Below are 23,294 nucleotides of genomic sequence, written 5' to 3' on the forward strand. Positions count from 1 at the left end.
AGACTTGGTTAATATGGATAAAACAAGATAAAATTAATTTAAATATAAATAATGATATAATAGAAGGGGAGCCTTGGCGTAACGGTAACGTTGTTGCCATGTGACCAAAAGGTCACGGGTTCGAATCCTGGAAACAGCCTCTTGTAAAAAGCAGGGTAAGGCTGCGTACAATGGATCCTTCCCCGGGACCCCGCATGGCGGGAGCTTCGTGCACCGGGCTGCCCTTTTTTATAAATAATGATATAATAGGGGATAGAACCCAATAGCTAAGATGATTCATATAGTCGATCCCATCTAATGGGATAAGACTTGTTATTGTTGTTGTTGTAAATTATAAATAACTCTAAAAATGATTTAATTTTTTTTTGGTTTGTTAATTTTTCTAAAAAATTATGTTTTAAAAAATTTTGATTAAAAAAATTCCAAAATATAATTTTTATGTTTAAATTAAATTTTAAAATATAAACTTTTAAATATATTTACAAATAATTTAAAACCTTCAAATAACCTTAAAATATGATAAATAATTTTAAAATTATCCTTGACTCTTTAAAAGTTTTTTAAATTATATTTGAACTTTTAGTTTTATTAATCTCCATATTTATAATAAGGGTAACATGCTTGAGATAAAAAATTTATTATGTTAATTTAATACATTTTTAGTAGTTCTAAACCATTTTCTTCTATGAAGATATTCACTCTATTTATTTAGTATTTTTCTTAAAATTAGATATTCTTGTGATTTTCTATCAGATAATTTTTCTTATGCTACTTTTATCAATATTATATTTATAAATGTAGGTTCGAAGAGACGCGATAGAAGGGGTGGATATCACTCGTAAAATCTTCTTTTAAAATCGTTTCTTTTCTTATGAAATTTAGAACGCAACGAAACTATAAAACAATCAGACAAAAGCACACAGTCTTTTTACTTGGTTCACAACCTTCAAGACTAGTCCTCCAAGGTCTACGATCAAATCATGGATCGTTTATGAGTAGGCAAGCATTAACTTTCTCCTTCTGAAAAAGATCTTTTGGATTTCGAAGAAACCTCTTACAAAATGAAAAGGATTCGGTAACATACCTTTTAATAATGAAATGCAATAAGCTAAAAGAAAGATATTAACGACTATCGATTCAGAGCTTAGCTTAGGTTGTCAGAGAGCAAAGTGGCATAGATGAGTTGCTTGAACACTCGACGAGAGCTTGGATTGATATGAAATTAATGTCTTGAACCCTGTGCTTAAAGTTCCTTTTATAAGTGTTGTTCGATCCACCAACCACCCTGGTTCGGTCCGCTGATCAGATCTACTTTTTCAGTCAACCGATGCATCGGTTCGATCGATCCAACCTTGTCCACGTCAACCCCTTGTAGCTTATCTTCTGACATGTTAGCATCTTGATGTTTATCCTTACCCACATCATCTGACACATTAGTACTTCAATGCTTATCTTTGACCGTGCAACCACCACATCAACATCCCAAAGTTTATCTCTAGCCTTGTCAGCTTTTCTGAAGATTATCCCTTAACACCTCAGTTGCCATGTCATCACCTCGAGACCTATCCATGCCATATCAACATTCTAGAGCTTATCCATATCATGTCACCAAACATTTCAATTGCCTCCTCAACTTTATGAGCCAACTTAGATTACTGTGCCACTTCAGCTTCCGGTCTACTGAAAACACCTTTTCGGTCTCTCGAACTATTTGGTTGACCGAATTTACCTTTCAGTCGACTTAACCCTGCAACATAGAGTTAGCATATAATACAATAAATTATAAGTTATGCATGATCTAAGCATGATAGTTAAGCAATTATCTAATCTCCACTCTGAAATCCGAGTTGGTTTCTTAGTCGGATCAATGCCTAACTTGTCCTAAAACTAGGACAAGTCCTCACCGCCTTCTTTTTAGAAGGACCTCTTCTCTCCAGAACTTACCTTATCCTTTTGCCAAACATCCGGTCTAGATGACCTGTTTGGGCTTCCTCTACTTAGCATTTGATCCCTTGATCCACCAGGCTTCCTTTGAATTGGTGTTCGATCATGCTAGATGTCTAGTCCCGTTGATCCATCTCGACATTCTTTGCCTGGTGTTCCTTGATCCGCTAAGACTTTCGTTGCCTGGTATTTAGTCTACCTGACCTACTAGAGCTTTCTTGTTAAGTCACCTGCACACTTAACAAAGCTATTAGATCTTCAAGGGTTTAACTTTAAACTTTTGTCAACATTAAAATACAAGTTCGATTATCTGATATTCCCTGCACTAACAATCTCCTCTTTTTTAATGCCTAACAATTCGATTTAAAGTTAAGAAAAATAAAATAAAATATAGGTTCAAATATTTTCAAATATGTGCCCTGAATTTTAAAAATTCTAAACTAAAAAATATTTTCAAACTTTATACCCACATTCTCCCCATGTGACATACATCAAAATGGGAAAAATGTGTTTTAAAAACACTATGTTTTTTAAAGAATATCTTTAGTTTTCAAGACCAATATTTTTCAAAGTACTTAACAATTTTCATTGAAAACCCTTAACGATAATACTTTAAAAAAATGTGTTAAAACATTTTCAAACACAATTTATTTTCCAATAATTTTCAAACAAATGATTTTTCACATTAAAAAAATCTTTGAAAGACACTTTACAAAATAATTTTCAAAAAATATTTTGACAACGTTCAATAATAATTCTTGAAAATTAACAACCATTAAAGGAAATTTGACAAATAAGCAATTAATTACTTAAAAGATATGCACTTAATAAATAAACAAATAAATATTTAAAAGAGATGCACTTAAAAATAAACACTTAAATATGAATATGCATGATATCCTAAGTAACCGACATTTAATTTGATAAGTGTTTCTAAGACTCCAAGTATGCATCCCAGACTTAGAATTTAAAGATGCATAGTTAACTAACCCAATCTAATATTTTTTAAAATAATAATTCATCTAAAATATTGTCCTTAAGAAAATGTCTAACCCCTTTTTCTTAACTCAAATGATATCAATTAATCATCAAGTCTAGTAAGAGTTAGTCACCGCCATGATTAATTTTGATTTATACCCCTTAGGTTCATGTCGATGCACTGTCGACATCTGAAACTATGGGTTGAACCTAACATCTCATGCCCATCTACATGGCTCAATACACAAACAATTAATCCTAAGTGTTTGTGAGATGCAACGACTTTCTAGATCTATCAGTGCATGAGTTCTACGGTAGCACCTAGGCTAGTTCAATTTTTAGATATTTATAAGATATAAGTAATGATATAATATATAGTAATAGTGACAACAGAAACCTATTCTACTTAATTTTGTAGAAATACTTGATGATAGAAAAAATTAGATAGCTTGATAATTTTATTAAGATTACATCTTACCCATTCTAAGTGAACAAAGCATGTTAACCTTAGGCATTTTGTGAGATAGTTTTTCAATTTTCTTGATTAGTTTAATTTTGAATTGGGAAGGGCATTTACCTTGGGTTAGATTCAAGTTTAGTTTTGGGTTAGTTAAGTGTGGGCATTTATTAAATCGACTTCCAAGTTGTGGTGAAGCTCAAGGGCCTACTTTGGAACGACCACATTCTTTGACAAAGCCAATAAAAGAATTACACACTTGATTAACTTAATACAAAACATTGGTCTAACTAGTTTAGGATGTTGTGACTTAGTTTCAGCTAGTTCCACTTAACTAGGTGCACCAGGTAGGATACTCCTTGCCCAACCTAAACATAGACTTAGTCTAAATTTTCCCAACGTACTATCATCTCATCACGCCCTAATACTATGTTGTCAAGATCAAAATCCTTTGTCCTATCTAGCCATTCTAAATTAAGCATGAAATTAACTCAAATAAATTAAAAACAAGCATGTAAACTAAATTAAAAATTAATTGTTCTCCCTATATTAATGAGACAAACTTTTCTTGCCTCCCCTTATCACAACTTTTATAATTTTTATCTAAGTAGTGAATTTGATCCTTGGGGATCTAATATTGATTATATTCTACTTTGTTAATTAAACATGATTTTGGGACTCATGCTTGGACTTTGTTGCTAGCATGTCTATTGACTAAGGATGTGTATGATCTAAGTTGAGTCTTCAACTTATATCCAAGTCCAAATTTATTATACAAGATCATTGAGAGACAAGTATCATATCTAAATACTTGGAGCTCGAAGTGAACCTTTCCAACATACCTTTAAGTTCCTCCATTTGACCTTTCAAGAGAGAATTCTCTTCCTCAAGTTTTTGAACTTGAGTTGAGGTTCCTTGACCAAGGTCGATCTCCTTCTTAAGGTCTTTTACCTCCTTGAAAAGTGAACTATTTCTTGGACTTAGCTAATTTTTTAATTAACATGTAATAATTACATACAATTTTTCTACTAGGGGAGATGTTACCTCATCGTCTTGTTCGACTGGACTCGGATTTGGACTCAGGTTTTGATTCAGTTAGATCTTCCTTTGCCATTAGAGCCATGAAACTTGTTTGATTTGGTTCATCTGATCTGACTCTTTTGAGGATGACTCATCCTTTGTGGCCTTCTTTTTCTTCCTTTGCTTCTTGGACTTGTCTTCCTTTTGGTTAGGGCACTCAGACTTGTTGTGTCCTTTCCGAATGCACCCATAGCAAGTTACCTCTAATTTTGATTTTTGGTTTTGTTTAGTCCTACTTGCTTGCCTTTGGCATAAATCGCCTTCTTGATATCTCTTTTGGTGAATCCCTTCTTTTTGATCATTTTCCTAAGCAGGTTAACAATCTCCGATGTTAGTTCTTCGTTGTCTTTGTTTGGATCCGACTTGTCTTCAGATTCCGTTGATGGTCGAGATTTTGGCTTAAACTCCTTGCTCCTTATTTGTCCTATAATTAAAGCAATACCTTTTTTGGTTTGACTCAAGTTAGCCTGTTCATATAGCTCGAAGTCACAAAATAACTCGTGTAGTTTTATTTTATATAAATATCTAGATACTTTGTATGCATCTACCATAGATGGTCACAGAGTATTTCGGGGAAAAGCCTATCTTGGTTTTCGACATATTGTCCAACAGAGTGAAGTTCATTCAAAATATCTTTGATTCTTGCATGTAGCTAGCTTACGGTCTCACCATCTTGCATTTGACAATTAAATAACTTATTTAAAAATAAGTCGTGTTTGGTTACCTTCGAGTCATTGGTTCCCTCGTGTAGCTCGGTCAATTTGTTCCAGAGGTGCTTGGCAGTGTTGAACGACATGACTCAGTCGTATTCTTTTTTGGTTAGACTGTATTGTAGAGTCCTTGCCACTTTTGCATCAGCTTCAAATTTCTTTCGTATATTGGAGGTCCACTTTTCACATTGAAGTGGAATTTCGGACTCGTTGACCGACAGTGTGTAACCCTTCTTTACAATAAGTTACATGTCGATTTCAGTCTTTAAGTATCACTCCATTCACCGCTTCCAGTAGTCGAAGTCTTCTCCTTTTAATAGTGGAGGGCAAATGTAGGCCATTGCACTAAACTTAAACAAAAACAGAAGGAATCTCCTAGACTTTTTAAGGCTGGGTAAGTAATGCAATAGAAAGCCGAAAAAGAAAAGAAATTTGAGAGAAGAATTTTTTAAATTGAACTCAAATGGTTGTAAGACCAATTCAGAGCGACCTCGCTGTAATACCAATTATAGGATCGAAGAGACGAAATAGAAGGGGTGAATATCTCTCGTAATTTTTTTTTTTAAATTGTTTCTTTTCTTTTGACATTTAGAACGCAGCAGAAATAATAAAATAATAATATCATTTTGCTTAGTTCACAACCCTCGAGATTGCTGCTCCAAGGCTTGCAATCTACAATCCACTCATGGATCGCTTACGAGTAGGCAAGCAATAACTTTCTCCTTCCGACAAAAGTGGAGAAACCTCTTACAAAATAAAAAGGATACTGTAACACTTTACTGTACCTTTTAATAGTGAGATGTAATAAGCTAAAAGAAAGATATTGACAAGAGTTTAGCGTAGGTTGTTAGAGAGCAAAGCGATGCAAACGAGTTGCTTGAACACTTGATGAGAGCTTGGATTGATGTGAAATTGATGTCTCGAACACTCTGCTCGAAGTTCCTTTTACAAGTGTTGTTTAAGAGTCTTATCTTAGGTCGACTTGATCCAGATCTACTTTTTCGATTGACTAGTGTTCAGGTTCGGTCTAACAAACCCCTTCCACCTCAGCCCCATGCAGCTTATCTTCTGACACATGAGCAGCTTGACACTTATCCTATGCCATGTCATCTGACACGTTAGTACTTTGGTGCTTATCTTTGACGTGCAACTACCACGTCATCGTCATGAAGTTTATCTCTAGTCATGTTAGCTTTTTTGAAGCTTATCCCTTGACACCTTAGCTGTCATGTCATCACCTCGAGACTTACCCGTACCATATCAGCATTCTGGAGCTTATCCATACCATGTCACCCAAGACCTCAATTGCCTCATCAATTTTCTGAGCCCGCTCAGATTACTGTGCCACTTCAGTTTCAGTTGACCAAACCCACTTGTTCGGTGGCTCGAACCATTTAGTTGACCGAACTCACCTTTCGGTTGATTGACCTTGCAAAACAGAGTCAGCACAAAATATAACAAATTGTAAGTTACGTATGATCTAAATATATTAGTCAAACAAGTGTCTGATCTCGACTTCGAAATCCGGGTTGGTTTCTTAGTCAGATCAATGCCTAACTTATCCTAAAATATAGACATGTTCTCACCGCCTTCTTTTCAGAAGAACCTCTCCTCTCCGGAACTTATCTTCCTTACCTTTTTACTAAACATTTGGTCTAGTTGACCTATTTGTGCTTCCTCTACTTAGCGTCTGATCTCTTGACCCACTAAGGCTTCTTTTGACTCAATCCTGCTAACCCATCAAGTCCGTCCTACTAGATGTCGGGTCTCGCTAACCCATTTGGACTTTCTCTGCCTGGTGTCTAGTCCACTTGATCTGTTAAGACTTTCGTTATCTAGTATCCGGTCCACCTGACCTACTAGGGCTTTCATGTTAAGTCACCTGCACACTTAACAAAGCTATCAGATCCTAAGGGCTTAACCTTATCTGGTGCTCTTACACCAACAATAAATATTTTGTGAATTATTTTATCTTTTTGCTACTCTTAACTTTTTGTAATACATAGGTATTTAAATGACACTAAGTAGTCTTATTCTTCAACTTGGAGACATGCATACCGATTAGAGAATTGAATTCATTGGTAATGTTTGAATTGCGATATAATTGGATGCAGTAGTGGGGTCGCACACCTAAAACAACTTTTTGCTAGTGGATATTCGGATGTTTCTAAGTGTCTAAAAGTTTGTTAAGAAATCCATCATGCAATGGGGAGGAACTTGATGGCAAAAAAAAAAAATTAAAGTACAAACAACAATAACAATGTGAAATTTTTAATAGGCGAAACTCTACAAACTAGTCTATGAGGAACTTACATGTTATGGTAAAAGTATTCCAAAGATAAAGATCTTTTAATAACTTTTGGTGTCTCTCAAACTTGATATGAGTATGAGCAGTATATACGATATAGTGGTGATATAGTCGTCGGTAGAACAAGTTGTTCAACTAGTGCTAATGGAAATGACTTAACTATTGCAGCAACATTAGGGAGGAGTGCAAGTGTTTGTGTTACTTGAACACAATGTGGTATTGGTCATTTTTTTTCATTCTATGGGACAAATGCATGTAGTTGATATTGATTCACTGACGTTCCCAAACTAAACTAACAAACAAACTAGGATTGATGAAGCCTATACAGGGGAGAAGAAAAAATTGATCAACCAAAGTGTTGCTAAACTTTTCCATTTCAATTGAATTCCTTGTAATGGAGCAAATAATACATACTACTCATACTATGGTGTCCAACATCTAAAAATATGGTCTTAATATTCAACCTTTGACCACATATGAAATTGTTGGTTCATATTTATATGAACAAATAGAAGAGATCAAGACTTGGATCTTATCGTGCAAGAAGTAATGGGACCTATATGGGGTGTGATAGTTAGATAGGACCTACACAGATGAGCCTTATCAATTTTCTATTATATTGTAATAGGAAGGTGATATTTCAAAAATCTATTAATGTAATTACATAATATCATGATGCATCTTACATATATCGTTCGATGGATAGTGTAGTTCAAGAGATAAATATTGAACATATAGCACAAGTGATTACTGACAATGGTGCCAACTTTAAAAGCACTGAATAGTTATTAAATATATGAACACTATACATAGCACACTATATCAAATGATGATGACAGTTATAATAAACTCAATATAGTGAAGAAGGTCGTGAAAAGAGGTCGGCCATTAATAAGATTCTTATATAATTATCATCGAGTTCATGGATTAATGAGGAAATTTACTAACGAAGATATTTTATGAAGAGGAGCAGAGCTAGATTTGTGACTCACTTTCTCTTATTGAAGTCGTTTCATAAAAAAAGTCAGATTGAAAATCATGTTCACTTTTGAGGATTGGAAAGCCTCTTGATACTCTAGCATGACTGAAGGTAGTGAGGCATAAAAAATTATTATATCTGCTAAATTTTGGGACTATATTTTAGATATTCTTTTGGCAGTAGAGCTCTGTATATTGTTCTATGTAAAGTTGACATAGACAAAAAAGCCACAAATGAGCAATATTTGCCACTTAATTCAGGAACTAAAAAAGAAATTAAGAGGCGTCTATAATCGCCAACCAAGTTTTGACATTATGTTAATATAATCACTGCAAGATGGGACAATCAAATAGGATGTGTATTTTTTTAATAATATATATATTTTTAATATTGCTATTAATAATTATATATGCTTAATTATTTTAAGCTATTATCTCATTCTGACATATCAATACCAATATAATATCAAGATAACAAACAAATAAAAAATTAGTTCGAGACTATTAACAAAAGTCAATTATTAAAGCGATATGTGACTCTTTTGGTGATCCTTTTGTAGTGTAGGCAAATATAAAATGGATATTGGTAAACATAGCATAATTTATTACTAATTATTGTTAACATATATGAATACTATTTTAATTTTAATTTTATTTTTATTTATCTTGCAATTGAATGATGGTTATGATATGGAGGATTAGCCCTGAATTTGAAAAAGGTTGCAATATGAATTCTGGTGGTAGCGAAATAAATTGGCCACTTTCTCCCTTGTTCATACAAAAATGAAAAATTGTCTTTCTTTTCATCTCTTAGAGAAGATGATCCACATTCATGATAATAATGCCTCTTCATCTAAGAGCCATAATAGAAGAGAAGGAAGAACAAGAGTCTAATGATGTAAACCCACTTGATATTAGATTTGTCAATCCTAAGGATGATTCAATGATGGATTGGTGTAGTATTGTTGAGATTGAGGATGCATTACTTGATGAAGCAGGAGATCTACCACGACCATCTCAATTTCTTACCTTGCAGATTGAAAAATTGCATGCTAGAGGATAAGTAGTGAGGAAGATGATGTTGATGAAACTTTTGACTTAGCATTTCAGATTGATTTAGTGCTTAAGTTTATCATACTTTTAACCTTATTATAACTCTGATGCATCATATGATGATCTATCATATTAAAGTTCATGGATGTATGTTTATCCTTATACTTATCTACTTGTATCAAATGCAATGGTGTCAATACAAGTCCAACTTCTAGTGATGAATCGAGACATGCTGATAGACATATGAAAAAATCAATATCAACACTACATGTTAGGGGATGATTTGGGTGTTAGAGAACTATGGGATTGATGTTATAAGGATGTTACAAGAATGTGTTTCCATTTGATTCACAACAATTCATTTGGTATTAATAAGGTGACATATTTTGATGTATCAATTTTAATTTGAGTTAATGATATATCAATTTTTAAAAAAATATATATATTTATTTGCTTTTGTCTAACAATCTTAAACGGTTAAATAGTTGAAGGCTTATATAATGCTAATATAAAATTAATATAGAATTTATTTTTAAAATAAAAATATATAGAGTAAACAAACATTTATCTAAGAATTATATATATATATATATATATATATATGTGTGTGTGTGTGTGTGTGTGTGTGTGTGTGTGTGTATACACACACTGTATTAATAAGTCAAAACCATCATACTATCGTCTCTTTACTATCTAATATAAAATTTTATATTATCTACATTCTTAACTAAATTGGAAATTTTAAATAATTTAAAAGACATTTAAAATTACATTAAATTATAAGAATAATTTAAAGTTGTGAGAAATGAGTTTAGGGTACATCTATATAAATATAACATAAGTAATATCCATAATCATCAAATCTTTAAATTTGTAACAATATGAAGCCAAAGACCATCTTCATGACATGGAAGTTCTTGGACTCAATGTCTTTGCAATAAAATTTCAAGTGATTAAGACTATTTTATTATATGCAACAATAATAAAATATAAATTTTAAATTTATACATTGCTATTGCTATAGCTATTGCAAAATTCAATAGACATCAATTATCTCAAGAGAAAATATGGAAATATGAACTCAACAATAAACATCTAAGATATAAAATCAGGAGTGAGCATTTATAGCAATCAAATATTGATACAAATATTTTTTAATTAATATGCACTAATATTTAAAATAGAAAAAGTATCGAAATTGTATCGGCATGATATGATATAGTATCAAAACTGTATTGTTCTAGTCCTGAATCAAAATTTCAATACGTCTTAAAATTTTAAACCCTGGCTTAAACTAAGAAAAGGGACCCTAATGCTAAAACCTTTGAATACAATACTAGAAATAGGTGAAGAAGAACTCTATTGTTGAAACCATTGCAACAAATACCGAAACCATTACAGCAGATACTAAAACCAAGCTGAGGAGTCTGCACTTTTATCGTAATCCTTCCATTGAATTGTTATGAGGATAGCAACCAACTACCCCTTTTTGCTCATATATTATTTTTTATTTTTTATTTTTAATTATAGCTAATTTCGGTGAAGTAATTGGTGGCTATGCATAACTGAGTCTTCAAGCATGTAGGGAATTTCCTACGCCACCCTACTTCCATTGTTCTTTAGTTGTGTAGAAGCATTAGTGGACTACGATTCCTTGGTTATTTCCAAGATTTGGGCCACCGATTTATCATGTTCTCTCTATCCTTTTCTTGTTTCTCTTTTATTTCCTTAAAAAAAAACTAAACATAATTGGATACCATTGCCTATGGTAAACTTTAATACTAATTAGTTATAGATGCATGCAGATGATTGGGTCCATGAGGTCTCCTTTGGATCATGCTTAGAAAGGGTGGAAGAGCCCTTGATTCTCCTAATTGGGTCAAATATAGGAGTGACTGACAACCAAACCGATGTGAGAGAAGAGGTCGTGGTAAACAAGCAATGATAGAGGTGGGAAGTAATGACGAGGCAAAAGCAGAAATATTGAAATAGGGAGAGAGATAGATGTAGGACCCTTGGCGGCCGGCTAGAGGGGGGTGAATAAACCTGCAAAGAAAAATGACCTTCCTCGAACTTTATAACTTAATAATTATCAACACTTGCATAAAATGATCAAAAAATTAAAAAAGACGAGGCAGAAAGAAATTACTTAGTTACAATCGGGGAGGTTATTAATCCAAGGAAGATGAAAGCTCACTAACGTCTTCTTCAGGCGGAGAAGCCTCTACAACAATTAAAGCACTCAAAATGCATAGCTAGAAAAAAAAATCGTTTACAAGTGTTCTTCAGTGTTGTTCTAAACCATTCGGACCAGGGCTGTATTTATAGCCTAGTCGAGGCACCTTGAAGGGTTCCAGACGCCTCTAGGGGGGTAAAACTTTATCTCGTCGCAACATATCGTGATTGTCGCGATTCGGATAAAATTCATGGTCCGAGTGCCCGGACCAAGATAACCTTGTGTTAACTTGTTTGGTCCGGGTTCTTGCTTTGACTCCACTCACTTGGGTCCGGGTCTTCTGCTCCGGCTCCAGTTCTGCTTATTTAGGTGATTTCGGCCATCTGGAATAGGGCTCATCGGAACCCAACTTTCGGCTTCTCGAGCAAACTTCCACTCCGGCTTTTCGTCCCTCGGAAACGCCACACGCCTTCTTCTCGTCCGCCCGCGTACTCTTCCGCAGCACCTCGTCCCTCGGACGCATCGAGCTCGTCAGCTTTCTCTCATGCCATCCTTCTTGCTAGCTGCGTTTTTCGCTTGACTTCCTGTGCTCCTAAGTTCCTGTACACTTAGACACATGGGTTAGAAACCAACAGAACCTAACCTGACTTGGTTGATCACTTCAAAACTACCTTGAGGTACTAACAATCTCCCCCTTTTTGATGTGATCAAACCCAAGTTAAGTTAGGGTAAATCATAAACAAATAGTTATAATATTTACAAAAAAAATTTGCAAGTACAGAAATTAAGTACAAAAAATAAAAAAATTAAAATTGGGATATATATTACTTGGAAGGTCTAAAAAGTCTAAGGGAATTTTTTTTTGAAAAGTTAAGTTTCAAAAACTTTAATTTTTAAAAAAAATCCTTTAATAATAAAAACTTTAGCAAGGGTTGAACAGAAAAAAATTCACATAAAGTTGAATTTTTGGCAAAATTAAATAAAATTTGCATTTTGATCACTAGCTCATACAAATTTCTAGTGAAAAAAAAATTCAAAAGATTGTTTAGAATAACTTAAACAAATTTTAATGATTAGATCTTTTTAAATAAATTTTTCTAGTAAAAAATTAAAGTATTAGTTGAATGCTTCACAGTAAGTCAATTAAACATTCAATTCAGTAATTGACTTCCAGGCTGTGGCGAGGCACTAGGCCTTCTTGGTTATTGGAGCATCAACCACTTCTAAACAAAGTTTGTTTCTTAAAGAATTTAAACATTTAACTTTCTTTCTGAAAGTCCTAAGAAAGTAATTAATCTAAATATGATTTTGGAACCCAAAATAGGTTCCTTCCTACATGATTAATCAAAAATTTCTTAGGAATGTATTTTTATGATATTTTCCTAATATGACCCTTATGGTATTTAAAATACCAGTTTAAATTATTATATCTCCTAATATTTTGATTATTTGAGCATGCACGATTTTTTCAAATATTCTATTTCTGTTTTCAATTTGTCATTTTCTATTTTTAAATTATCAAACAAATCTAAGGGGCATGCACTAATTATCTTTTCAAGTCTATATTTTCTTTTTCTAATTTTACTAAATCCTTGGAAATAATCTTAACAAATTAAAATGACATTTCAGGAGATAAGGCACGTACCTGACTTACCTCATATTCTGATGCTCCCCCTTCATCGTAGCTTTCCTCTCATGATTCTTCCCCTTCATCGATACTCATCTCTGAGCTGATTTCGTCTTCTTTTTGATGGTCTACCATTAGGGCTAGTCTGGCATAGGCTTCGATTTCGGATTCGGATGATGTGTCGTTTTCCACGTCGCCTTTAGATTATGCTTGGGCCGGGCTGGTTTCTTGTTCTTCTCTTCGTCCTTGTTCTTCAATTTTGGACAGTCATCCTTGATGTGCCCTTCTTTGTTGTAGTTGTAACATCATCGTACCTTCCTTTTGTTCCGATAATGCTTTCTCGTCTGCGATTTAAATTTATTAGATTTAATAAATTTATTAAATTTTCTTACTAATAGCGCCTCTTCATCTTCGTCGATTGACACTTCTGAGTCTGGATTGTCCGTTCTTGCCTTTAAGGCAATGTTCTGATTAGGCTCCCTTTTCATCTCTGCACATCTAAATTCATGAAGTTCAAAGGTGGAAAAAAGATTTTCTAATGAACTAACTTGTAGGTCTTTAGATATATAAAATGAGTCGACTATAGAGGTCCACTCATGTGTCCTAGAGAATGCATTTAAAGTGTACCTTAATGAATCTCAGTTTGTTACATTTTCTCCGAGATTCGTGAGTCCGGTGATGAGTTCTTTGATCCTCGAGTGCAGATGTGTGACTGTTTCCCTTTCTTCCTTCTGGAGGTTCGTTAGTTGGTTCCGGAGCAGATCCCGTCTCGCGAGCTTTACTTCGGAAGTTCCTTCGTGTAGTTCTAGAAACTTCTCCCAAAGTTCCTTTGCTGATTCGTAATTTCCGATCCGATTTACTTCTTGGGGTGGAAGTATGCTGAGTAGGTGGAACTTGGCTCGTCTGTTCGCTACAAAGTCTGCTTGCTCCTTGCTCTATTGAAATTCTTCCTTTTCATTTCCTTATTGGTCATTGGGAGCTACAAAACCATATTTAATTATCAAAAGAATTTCAAAATCAGTTTTAAAAAATATCTCCGTGCGTTTTTTCCATAACGCAAATTCTCCCTGAACTTCGGTGGGAAGATGCTCGGTTTGACCATCGTCTCGGTGCTTTAATCGGCGGTTAGTCCTTCCGAAGCATTCTGCCTTTGATATCACTTATAAGACCCTTGGCGGCCGGCTAGAGGGGGGTGAATAGTCCTGCAAAGAAAAACGACCTTCCTCAAACTTTATAGCTTAATAATTATCAACACTTGCATAAAATAATCAAAAGATTCAAAAAGACAAGGCACAAAGAAATTACTTGGTTATAATCGGGGAGGTTGTTAATCCAAGGAAGATGAAAGCTCACTAACGTCTCCTTCAAGCAGAGAAGCCTCTTACAACAGTTAAAACACTCAAAATGCACAGCTAGACAAAAGAAATCGTTTACAAGTGTTCTTTAGTGTTGTTCTAAACCATTCGAACCAGGGTTGTATTTATAGCCCTGGTCGGGGCGCCTGGAAGGGTTCTAGGCGCCTCTTGGGGGATAAAACTTTATCCCCGTCGCAACGGATCGCGATTATCGCGATCCGGATAAAATTCATGGTTCGAGCACCTGGACTGAGTCCAGGCGCCCGGACCAAGTTAACCTTCTGTTAACTTGTTTGGTCTGGGTTCTTGCTCCGGCTCCGCTCGCTTGGGTCCGGGTCTTCCACTCCGGTTCCGGTTTCGCTTACTTGGGTGATTTCGGCCATCTGGAATAGGGCTCACCCGAACCCAACTTCCGGCCTTCTCGAGCAAACTTTCGCTCTGACTTCTCGTCCCTAGGAAACGCCGTGCGCCTCCTTCTCGTCCGCCCGCGTACTCTTCCGCAGCACCTCGTCCCTCGGACACACCGAAACCATTGGCTCTCTCCTGTGCCATCCTTCTCGCTAGCTGCGCCTTTCGCTCAACTTCCTGTACTTCTAAGTTCTTGTACACTTAGACATAGGGGTTGGAAACCAACAGGACCTAACCTGACTTGGTTGATCACATCAAAACTACCTTGGGTACTAACAATAGAGTGAGAGGTAGAGGAAAAGAACTTTGTTAATTTCTATTCTTGATACAATTTTGGGTTTGCATCTCTTCTGTCATAGTTTCAAATTATTTTTGTCCATTCTTGTTGCTTCATTTCCATTTTGTTCCTTGTGGACAAATTCTCCAATTTGCTATTGAGTTTGATTTGCAGCCTTTCTTTCATGTTATCATCAATCCTACTATTTTAAGATATGCCTTTGTTCGTATAAAATCAATTATAAGAAACTATCTCTCACTGTCTTTCCTACCAGATTTTCTTTAAAGGAATTTCCAATTTTATCTCTCTTCCTTCCCTCTAACTTATCCTTTCTTTCTTCTGAAGTAATATAGTACAAGAATGGTGCCTCCTAGTGACAAACAAATAAATTTAAGCAAAGGACATGATCTGAAAAAGATGGGATGAACAAGTATTTGGCATAACATTGATTCAATCAAAGATATTGTTATGTTAGGACTAGAGTATGAATTGGGAGATTGGAGTAGTTCCATCTTCTTGTTCGAGTCTTAGGTTGGCAATCAAACATTAGAAAGATCGTCTCTAGACATGTTATATGCACAGTTAGACCTGGAGTCACCATTTAGGATATGACTCAATATCTCGAGAAAAAGAACATGTCGCTGATTGGTTGACAACATTAAGAGAATATCTTGGGGAGCGATGTGACAGACTATGCACAAGGTTATGTTAATCTCTACCTCTCCAATAACAAGAACCAGACTGCACAACAATGGAATAGACCAAATATATTATCTATTGTTTCAGTGTATGAATCAATAGTTGACTTCAGAAGGGACTTGTGGATGCAGAAAACTTTGCCTATCAGGTTTCCCATAAAGTACATTTTCTATAGGATTCTCCGGCAATAATTCCTACAAAGCATGCTCTCTTAAAGTGTGGAATAGATGTCGACACTCTGCCTTCTTTGAAAGGAAACAGATTTGTATGACATCAATCTATTCTCAGATAAAGCAATACGCCTGATGGACAGATGCATGGATAAGGAGAGTTTAAGTTCCATCCATGTTGTCTCTTTAGAGAATCTCTCAATTAAAGGTTTGTATCTCGTAATTAGGTTAAGTATTTCAACAGGGACAGTTTAGAATGCTTGGAACACATTGTCCCAAGAAAAGCTTTGTCAACTATATGATTATTCTCTTATTAGAATATCATTTTTTAAAAAAAATCTAAATTGTTTGATAATTTCTATGTGCATATGCAGGAATATCGCACAGCTTGCTAAAGTGAAGATCATGAAAAGTCCAGGACACTGGGAAGATCTCAATGTTCCTCATAGGTACACATATTTCTCTTAAAGTAATACAGAGTTTAACATGAATCTATTGCCCTATTGCAGCTTGTCTAATATTTCACCACCAATCAAACACTCAACTATACATCCAGTCATGCATAAGAAGATCAAGGAAAGCAGTTGCTTCCAAGAACAATTACCCCTCCCTACTATGTTCCCAACCTACTCCGGTCGGGGTAACCTATCTTAGAGGTTCTCCGATCATTAGGTCTATTTGTTGGGGCGAGGGTTTTGGTGTAGGTGGGGAAAATGACACAACTCGAGCCCCGACTAATAGACCGGTTTGATTGGGTGACCACTTTCCTTGATTTTGTTACGCATGACCGGATGTATGCACATCCTCTTTCGGGTGTTTGGGGGTGGTTTTGGGGTGCTACTCATGTGTAGCATTCATCTAGGGGCTTTACCTAGGTGCATGCCTTGTCTTTCCTCTACTGAGGGAATTTTTTAGTAATATTGCTAGTCATGTTCTATGCTTCTACCAAACTGCTATATCTTGGTTGTTATACCTAAGAAGAGAAACATGAAGGTTACTACTGCAGCTGATTAAAAGAGATTTTTGGTACTTGATTGACTGAAAGCTTCATATGTTTTTCTGGTTCTATTTTTTTTTTGTTAGTTTCATTTGGTATATATAGGTCCTTTATTAGCACCTTCATAAGGTTATCATTTTATTTGTGTTAGAATAAGATACTGCAAAAACAATCAAATTACATTTTGCTTCTTTTAGTTGATTGATGTGTTTCTCGGTTTCTTTTAATTTTATTTTTAATTCTCATTTTCAATGGCACAAAATGATAAAAGCCCAATTTCTTCATTAGCTTCTTAATCCATATGATTGTCATTTTACATAAGTCGGAATGAGCCACTATGCAACATCTTAGTACAGTTCCTAATGATGCTTTTGTGTTTCATGTACTTTTTATTTGTAGTTCGTAGGAGACAATAGACGTTGACCAACATGCTTGGAGCTTTAGATATTACAATAACTTTCTTATAACTTCTTTTGGATTGAATTATCATTAGTTGTTTGTGAGTTGCAATTACGTTTCATTCTTTTTGAAAGTGTACCTGCTGATTTTATGTCGTGTAAAATTTTGGAAAATGAAAATTATTAAATATGTCATTAACTGAAATACTTCTTGTGTATCTATAGCATTCGTTCAATCCTTTGTCTCAATTTACCCAGTTTTTCTGGGGGCCTCAATCCATGGGGAACTCCTAATCAGAAGAAAACAAGAGACGTGAGTTTCTCTATGACTTTAAACAATAATAGGATGCATAAAATACCTTCTCTCCCTGTAAAAAATCATTCTAGCCTTTTGATATTTTTTTCTAGAGGGATCTTACTCGACCATATGTTGATGATGGCCTTCTCGAAGTGGTCGGTTTTCGTGATGCCTGGCACGGGCTCGTTCTGCTAGCTCCAAATGGGCATGGAACTCGTCTTGCACAGGTGAACTTACATCTTATGAGGCCATGGGCAATTTGGTAGCTCACCTATAATTTACTGTTCCAGTGACTTCTTAACAAAGCATAAGCCTTGGCCCTGTTAAACATTCTACTGATTCTACTTGAAAACATGTTACTGACTGATGCCATTTAGTATTCCCAAACAAAATAGATGAATGATAAATTTCTTTCTACAGGCACACAGAATCCGTTTTGAGTTCCACAAGGGCGCAGCAGATCACACATTTATGAGAATTGATGGGGAACCATGGAAGCAGCCTCTACCGAAGGATGACGACACAGTAGTTGTCGAGATTTCTCATCTGGGGCAGGTCAATATGTTGGCCACTCGTGACTGCATCTCCAAAAGCATTAATGATCCTTCGACACCAGTGAGCCACCATAGGAATGGGGACGACAGTGAGGACTCTGACGGTGAATGGGACGGAGGGAGGAAGAAGTTTGGTGCAGCAGAGACGTTCAAGATCCCTGAGGATACAGATATTGCTCATCTTAGTTAAGTTCTCAGATTTGACTTGCTTATTCATATCTATAATTTGCCCTTGCAGTGGTGTCCATTTGGGTTGATGTATTGTCATCTCGTAATTGTGAGATCGTGTGATTGTTGAAAACTGATCCCTACACAATAATAAACATGATTGGATTTAATATTTTGGTGCATCCACATTATTTTGTGAAAGAGAACAACTAACTTGGTATTCCCAGGACATGATTCATCCTATTATTTATTTCTTAAATAATTTTTTTTTTCCATTTTCTTCCTCTGTAAGACCAATTTTTTTTATCCCCAAGACATTTTGCAAAAAAGTTAATCCAATTCGTACACATGTACCAATGGAAACTATATTTAGTTTCAACAAAGGCGTGAGAAAGGAAAGGAGAAATTTGAAAAGTGAAATTTATACCATTTGGTCACTTAGGTAAATAAAACAGCAAGGGGAGGGTGTTGGTGTGTCAGAAGTATGTAGTTTTGCATATCGTTTCGATAATTAGATTTTCTTTAAGTTAGGAATTATTTGTGATCTTATATGTACGTTAAGTATGTAGGTAGAAAGTTTTAACCATTGCAGGTGCAATTATGAAAATCCAAGTAAAGTGTCTGAGATAAAGAAAATCATAGTACTTGTGTTGGAGGCATAGCCGTGGAGTAGGAATTTTATAGGATTTCCTAATCATGTTAAATTTGGTGCATTTTTATTTGTTTATGTTAGTTTATATTCTGCTTCGAACTAAGTCTGTAGATAAATAAGAACGAATGGAAAATGAATGAGTGCAATTCACTAATAAAATTGTGTGTAAGATAGATAAATATAAAAATGTACACAATCTTTGGATCCAACTAATTGAGTTCTACAAGGATCCCTCAATGTTAGAAGATAAGTTTAGGAAAGATTGAGTTGAGCCAGAGTCCAAGTCATCACAAATTGACAGGGAAGCCTTATCCAAGACATAAAAGGTAAAAATCTATAGTTAAATTTAAATGTCATATAATATATTTTAAGTGTAAGGAAAAAAAAATCTAAAAAACTAAGTATCTTTCTTTAAAAAATGATTTTGTATAACTAGCGGCGAAGGAGATACCTTCATCGTATGGTATATTTCAAGCACAAATGGATGGGCCATCATAAAATATTGGGATATATGCCCATAAAGAAATGTTCTAATTTTATTTGAGAATTTTTTTAATAATAATTCTTTGCATGTATATTATAGATGCTTTATAAATACTAGTGTCATCGTGCACACACGTTGCGTGTGTAATATAATAATATATAAATTGACCCATGCAATAATGACTACTGCAACGAGTTTCCCTATGAAAAAAATTATTTTAATTTAATATTATACTTGTCTTACTTAAAAAAAAAGCTAAGAAAAGTATATTTTTTCACATCGTCGGCCTAAAATATTTATAGAAGTTTTTTTGATCATAGTATTGTCAATTCTAAGATATGAGACTAAAAAGAATTATATTTTTTTTTATATAAAACAACCCGAGAAAATTAATGATGAGAAAAATTCATAATAATACGCTGTAGCTGAGAACCAGTGATTGTTTCGCTTGTGGAATTACTAATAAACCTTGGAATTATTTTTAATGTAAATAGAAAAAAGGACATTAACGTAAATACATTTTAGGCTTCACCAAAATTAGTTAGTAAAGGGGGGAGATTTTTAATAAAATAGTAAGATTAAAAATTTCTAGATTATTATTATGTGACTTTAAATATCGTATATAAAGTATTATATACGGTGGATAATATTTAAAGTATAATAATCTAAATTTGTTCATAATTAGAAATTAAAGTGGAATCTTTAACTTAAAACTACTAGCTTGGTTCATTACATTTTGAATGAAATAATTTTATCCGGATTGCTAATAATAAGATTATTGGAAGGAAATCACTTTATATAATTTGATTCTATAGAATTGGAATATGATTAATTTTAAATCTTTAGAAAATTCCTTATAAATAGGACATTTGGTATTAATTAATGATGGTCATATATGAATTCATCTTAATTCGGAGTAATTAATAGACTTCTATTTTATAATATTGTATTTTTTTTTTTTACTTATGAAGTAATGAAACAATTGAGTATATTGGATATAAAATAAAAATAAATAGTTGAGAATATTAATATACAAGATGAAAGTCAGATTAACAATTCCCTTAAGTGTTGATTTGAGATTTGAATAATAACAGCGCTCAATTTATAATTAGATCATAAATATATTATTCATTAAAAATCAATGGGACTTAAGGAAAAAGATGTGATTAAAGAGGTTAGTGTAAATTAATTACCTAGCTTTTGTTATGAAAGATTTTAAGGAGGATTGATTTATATGTAATGACTATATCAATAAACTATTCATTATTCTTGACAATTTCAAGAGTACAATTCCAAGTTAATAGTGAAGTAACTATGAAATTAATAATATTTACATATTAATTAAAAAGTTTAATTTATTATTATTATTATTATTATCATTGGAGCTTCAGATTATAGGTTTATAGTTGCACATGCCATCTCTGAATTAGTTTGAATACTTATGATTAAAATATTAGATTTATTAACTTAAGGTTATTAAATTTTAAATTATTATACATCCTTAATTATTGGGTAAAAAATTATAAATAAAAAATGTTTTCTTTTATAATTTTGTACGAAATTTTTTTTTTTTCCCCAATCAATTAATTTTTGAACTAATTGAATTTTATTAGATATTATTTTACGATGAAGATTACAAAGTTATATTCATATATATTCCACCTAATAAGTTTTGACTTATTTATATTTACCTTCTTTTAATATTTATTAGATGAACAATCGAGCTAAAAGGAAATAGTATATATATTAGATGAAGAAAAGAAAAATAAATTAAAGAAGTCATGTCTTCTCCGATATCACCATGTCCATCATCTTTCTATTATGAAAGGTGAATATTCTTAGTAATCCTATCTACAAGTGATGAAGGTGATGGTTAATTGGAGTTCGGATCCTCTGCCTCCAAATTTCTCTGTCCTCATGTCCCCTTGTCGATCGGACGGACCAGATTATATCTCAAGGATGTCTTGCATATCACGAGGATACTGCACACATCTTAAGGGTGCCATGATGTCTTGAGATGTAATCTGGTCCGTCCGATCGACAGGGGACACAGGGACAGAGAAATTTGGGGACAGAGGATCCAAACTGGTTAATTGAGAACATGCCTCTATTATTTATAGTAATGAATGTGATTTTTTTTTGTGATGCAATACATTAGATATCTGTTATATGATCTGAAGATGGACTTTAAACAAACAAACATAAAAAAAATTTTAAAATAGATGTATCAGTATCAATTTTGAGGGACAAGTTCTCAATATTTTTCATTCTAATTATCTATTGTGCTGTAACATGGAACTTACGACTCTTTGTTTTCCAAAGATCATATCAAGATTCTTAGAACCCAAGATGAACCATTACAACGAGTCCCTAAGTTCGACTTTTCAAATTAAAATTTTATTCCTCAAGTTGTTGGACATGAGTTGAAGTTCTAGCTTGAACAAACTCGATCAAGGGACGTAACTTAGGTTAGTCACTTCCGTAAGAATTGTTATCTCCTTTTGGAGTGACTTAACTTGGATGTTAGATTTTGCTAGTTTGCACATCAGATAATTTATTAAGTTATGTAATTTATCTACTTGAGAGGAGCTTACAATGTTGTTTGTCCCTTCAGAAACGGATATGTGACTTCTCTCGGACTCGCGCGACTTCCGATTTGCTCTTAGTTTCGGACTCGATGACTTGTTCTCGGGCCGAAAGCACGAGGATGCTTGTATGCTCGTGATCTTCGTCGGAGTCTTCTAATGAAGACTCATCCCACGTTACTTGTAGCGCCTTCTTTTTTCGTTACTTTTTTGCTTCCTTCTGATTTGGATAGTTTGCCTTGATATGTCCTTTAATTTCTTGTTGCAACCATAGCAGGTGACTTTGGACTTGGCCTTTGTGTTTGAGTTTGGACTCGACTGGTTTGTCTTTGATTGAATCACCTTCTTGATCTCTCATTTTGTGAAACCATTCTTCTTCTTATACAGTTTTCATACCAGATTAACAAGCTCGATGGTGATTTCAACATCATTTTCTGAGTCTGATTCATCTTCAAACTCGGGTTCGGTCTGACGGTTGATTTTTGGTTCTTAAGTTTTACTTGTACCAACAACCCAAGTAATACTTTTCTCGACTGACAGTGCATTAGTTTGTTCGTGAAGTTCGAATTCGAAAACCAACTCGTCTAATCTAATTAGCAAAAGATCCTAAGAAACTTTGTAAGCATCTACCATGGATGCCCATAAAGTGTTCCTCGGAAAGACATTTAGCGCGTATGTGGTAATGTTGTGGTTCTCCACTTTCTGTCTGATTGTGTGGAGGCCGTTGAGAAGGTCTTGGGTGCGTGTGTGTAATTAGCTTGTCGTCTCACCCTCCTATATTTTTATATCATATAATTTATTTAAAATTAGATCTCTTTTACTTACCTTAGTATTGGAGGCCCCTTTGTGTAATTCGATTAGTTTCTCCAATAAGTCTTTTGCGCTTGAGAATAGGCTAATTTGGTTCAGCTCTTCTTTGGTTAGTCCGCATTACAGAG

The 23,294-nt window shown here is 34.2% G+C and overlaps 1 protein-coding gene across 2 annotated transcripts in view; it reads left to right on the top strand.

The window, feature by feature from the left end:
• Positions 1–18,805, top strand: part of LOC121998228 (diacylglycerol kinase 5-like) — a 34,590-nt gene extending 15,785 nt beyond the window's left edge. For both annotated transcript variants that reach the window (XM_042553030.1, XM_042553031.1), the window contains exons 10-13: positions 16,595–16,669; positions 17,841–17,928; positions 18,024–18,140; positions 18,334–18,805. In XM_042553030.1, the coding sequence (XP_042408964.1) occupies positions 16,595–16,669; positions 17,841–17,928; positions 18,024–18,140; positions 18,334–18,657 (604 nt within the window). In that variant the 3' untranslated portion in view covers positions 18,658–18,805. The remainder of the gene's footprint in view (positions 1–16,594; positions 16,670–17,840; positions 17,929–18,023; positions 18,141–18,333) is intronic.
• Positions 18,806–23,294: the final 4,489 nt, after the last annotated feature.

Source organism: Zingiber officinale, chromosome 6A (assembly GCF_018446385.1).
Source record: "Zingiber officinale cultivar Zhangliang chromosome 6A, Zo_v1.1, whole genome shotgun sequence".
Lineage (NCBI taxonomy): Eukaryota > Viridiplantae > Streptophyta > Magnoliopsida > Zingiberales > Zingiberaceae > Zingiber > Zingiber officinale.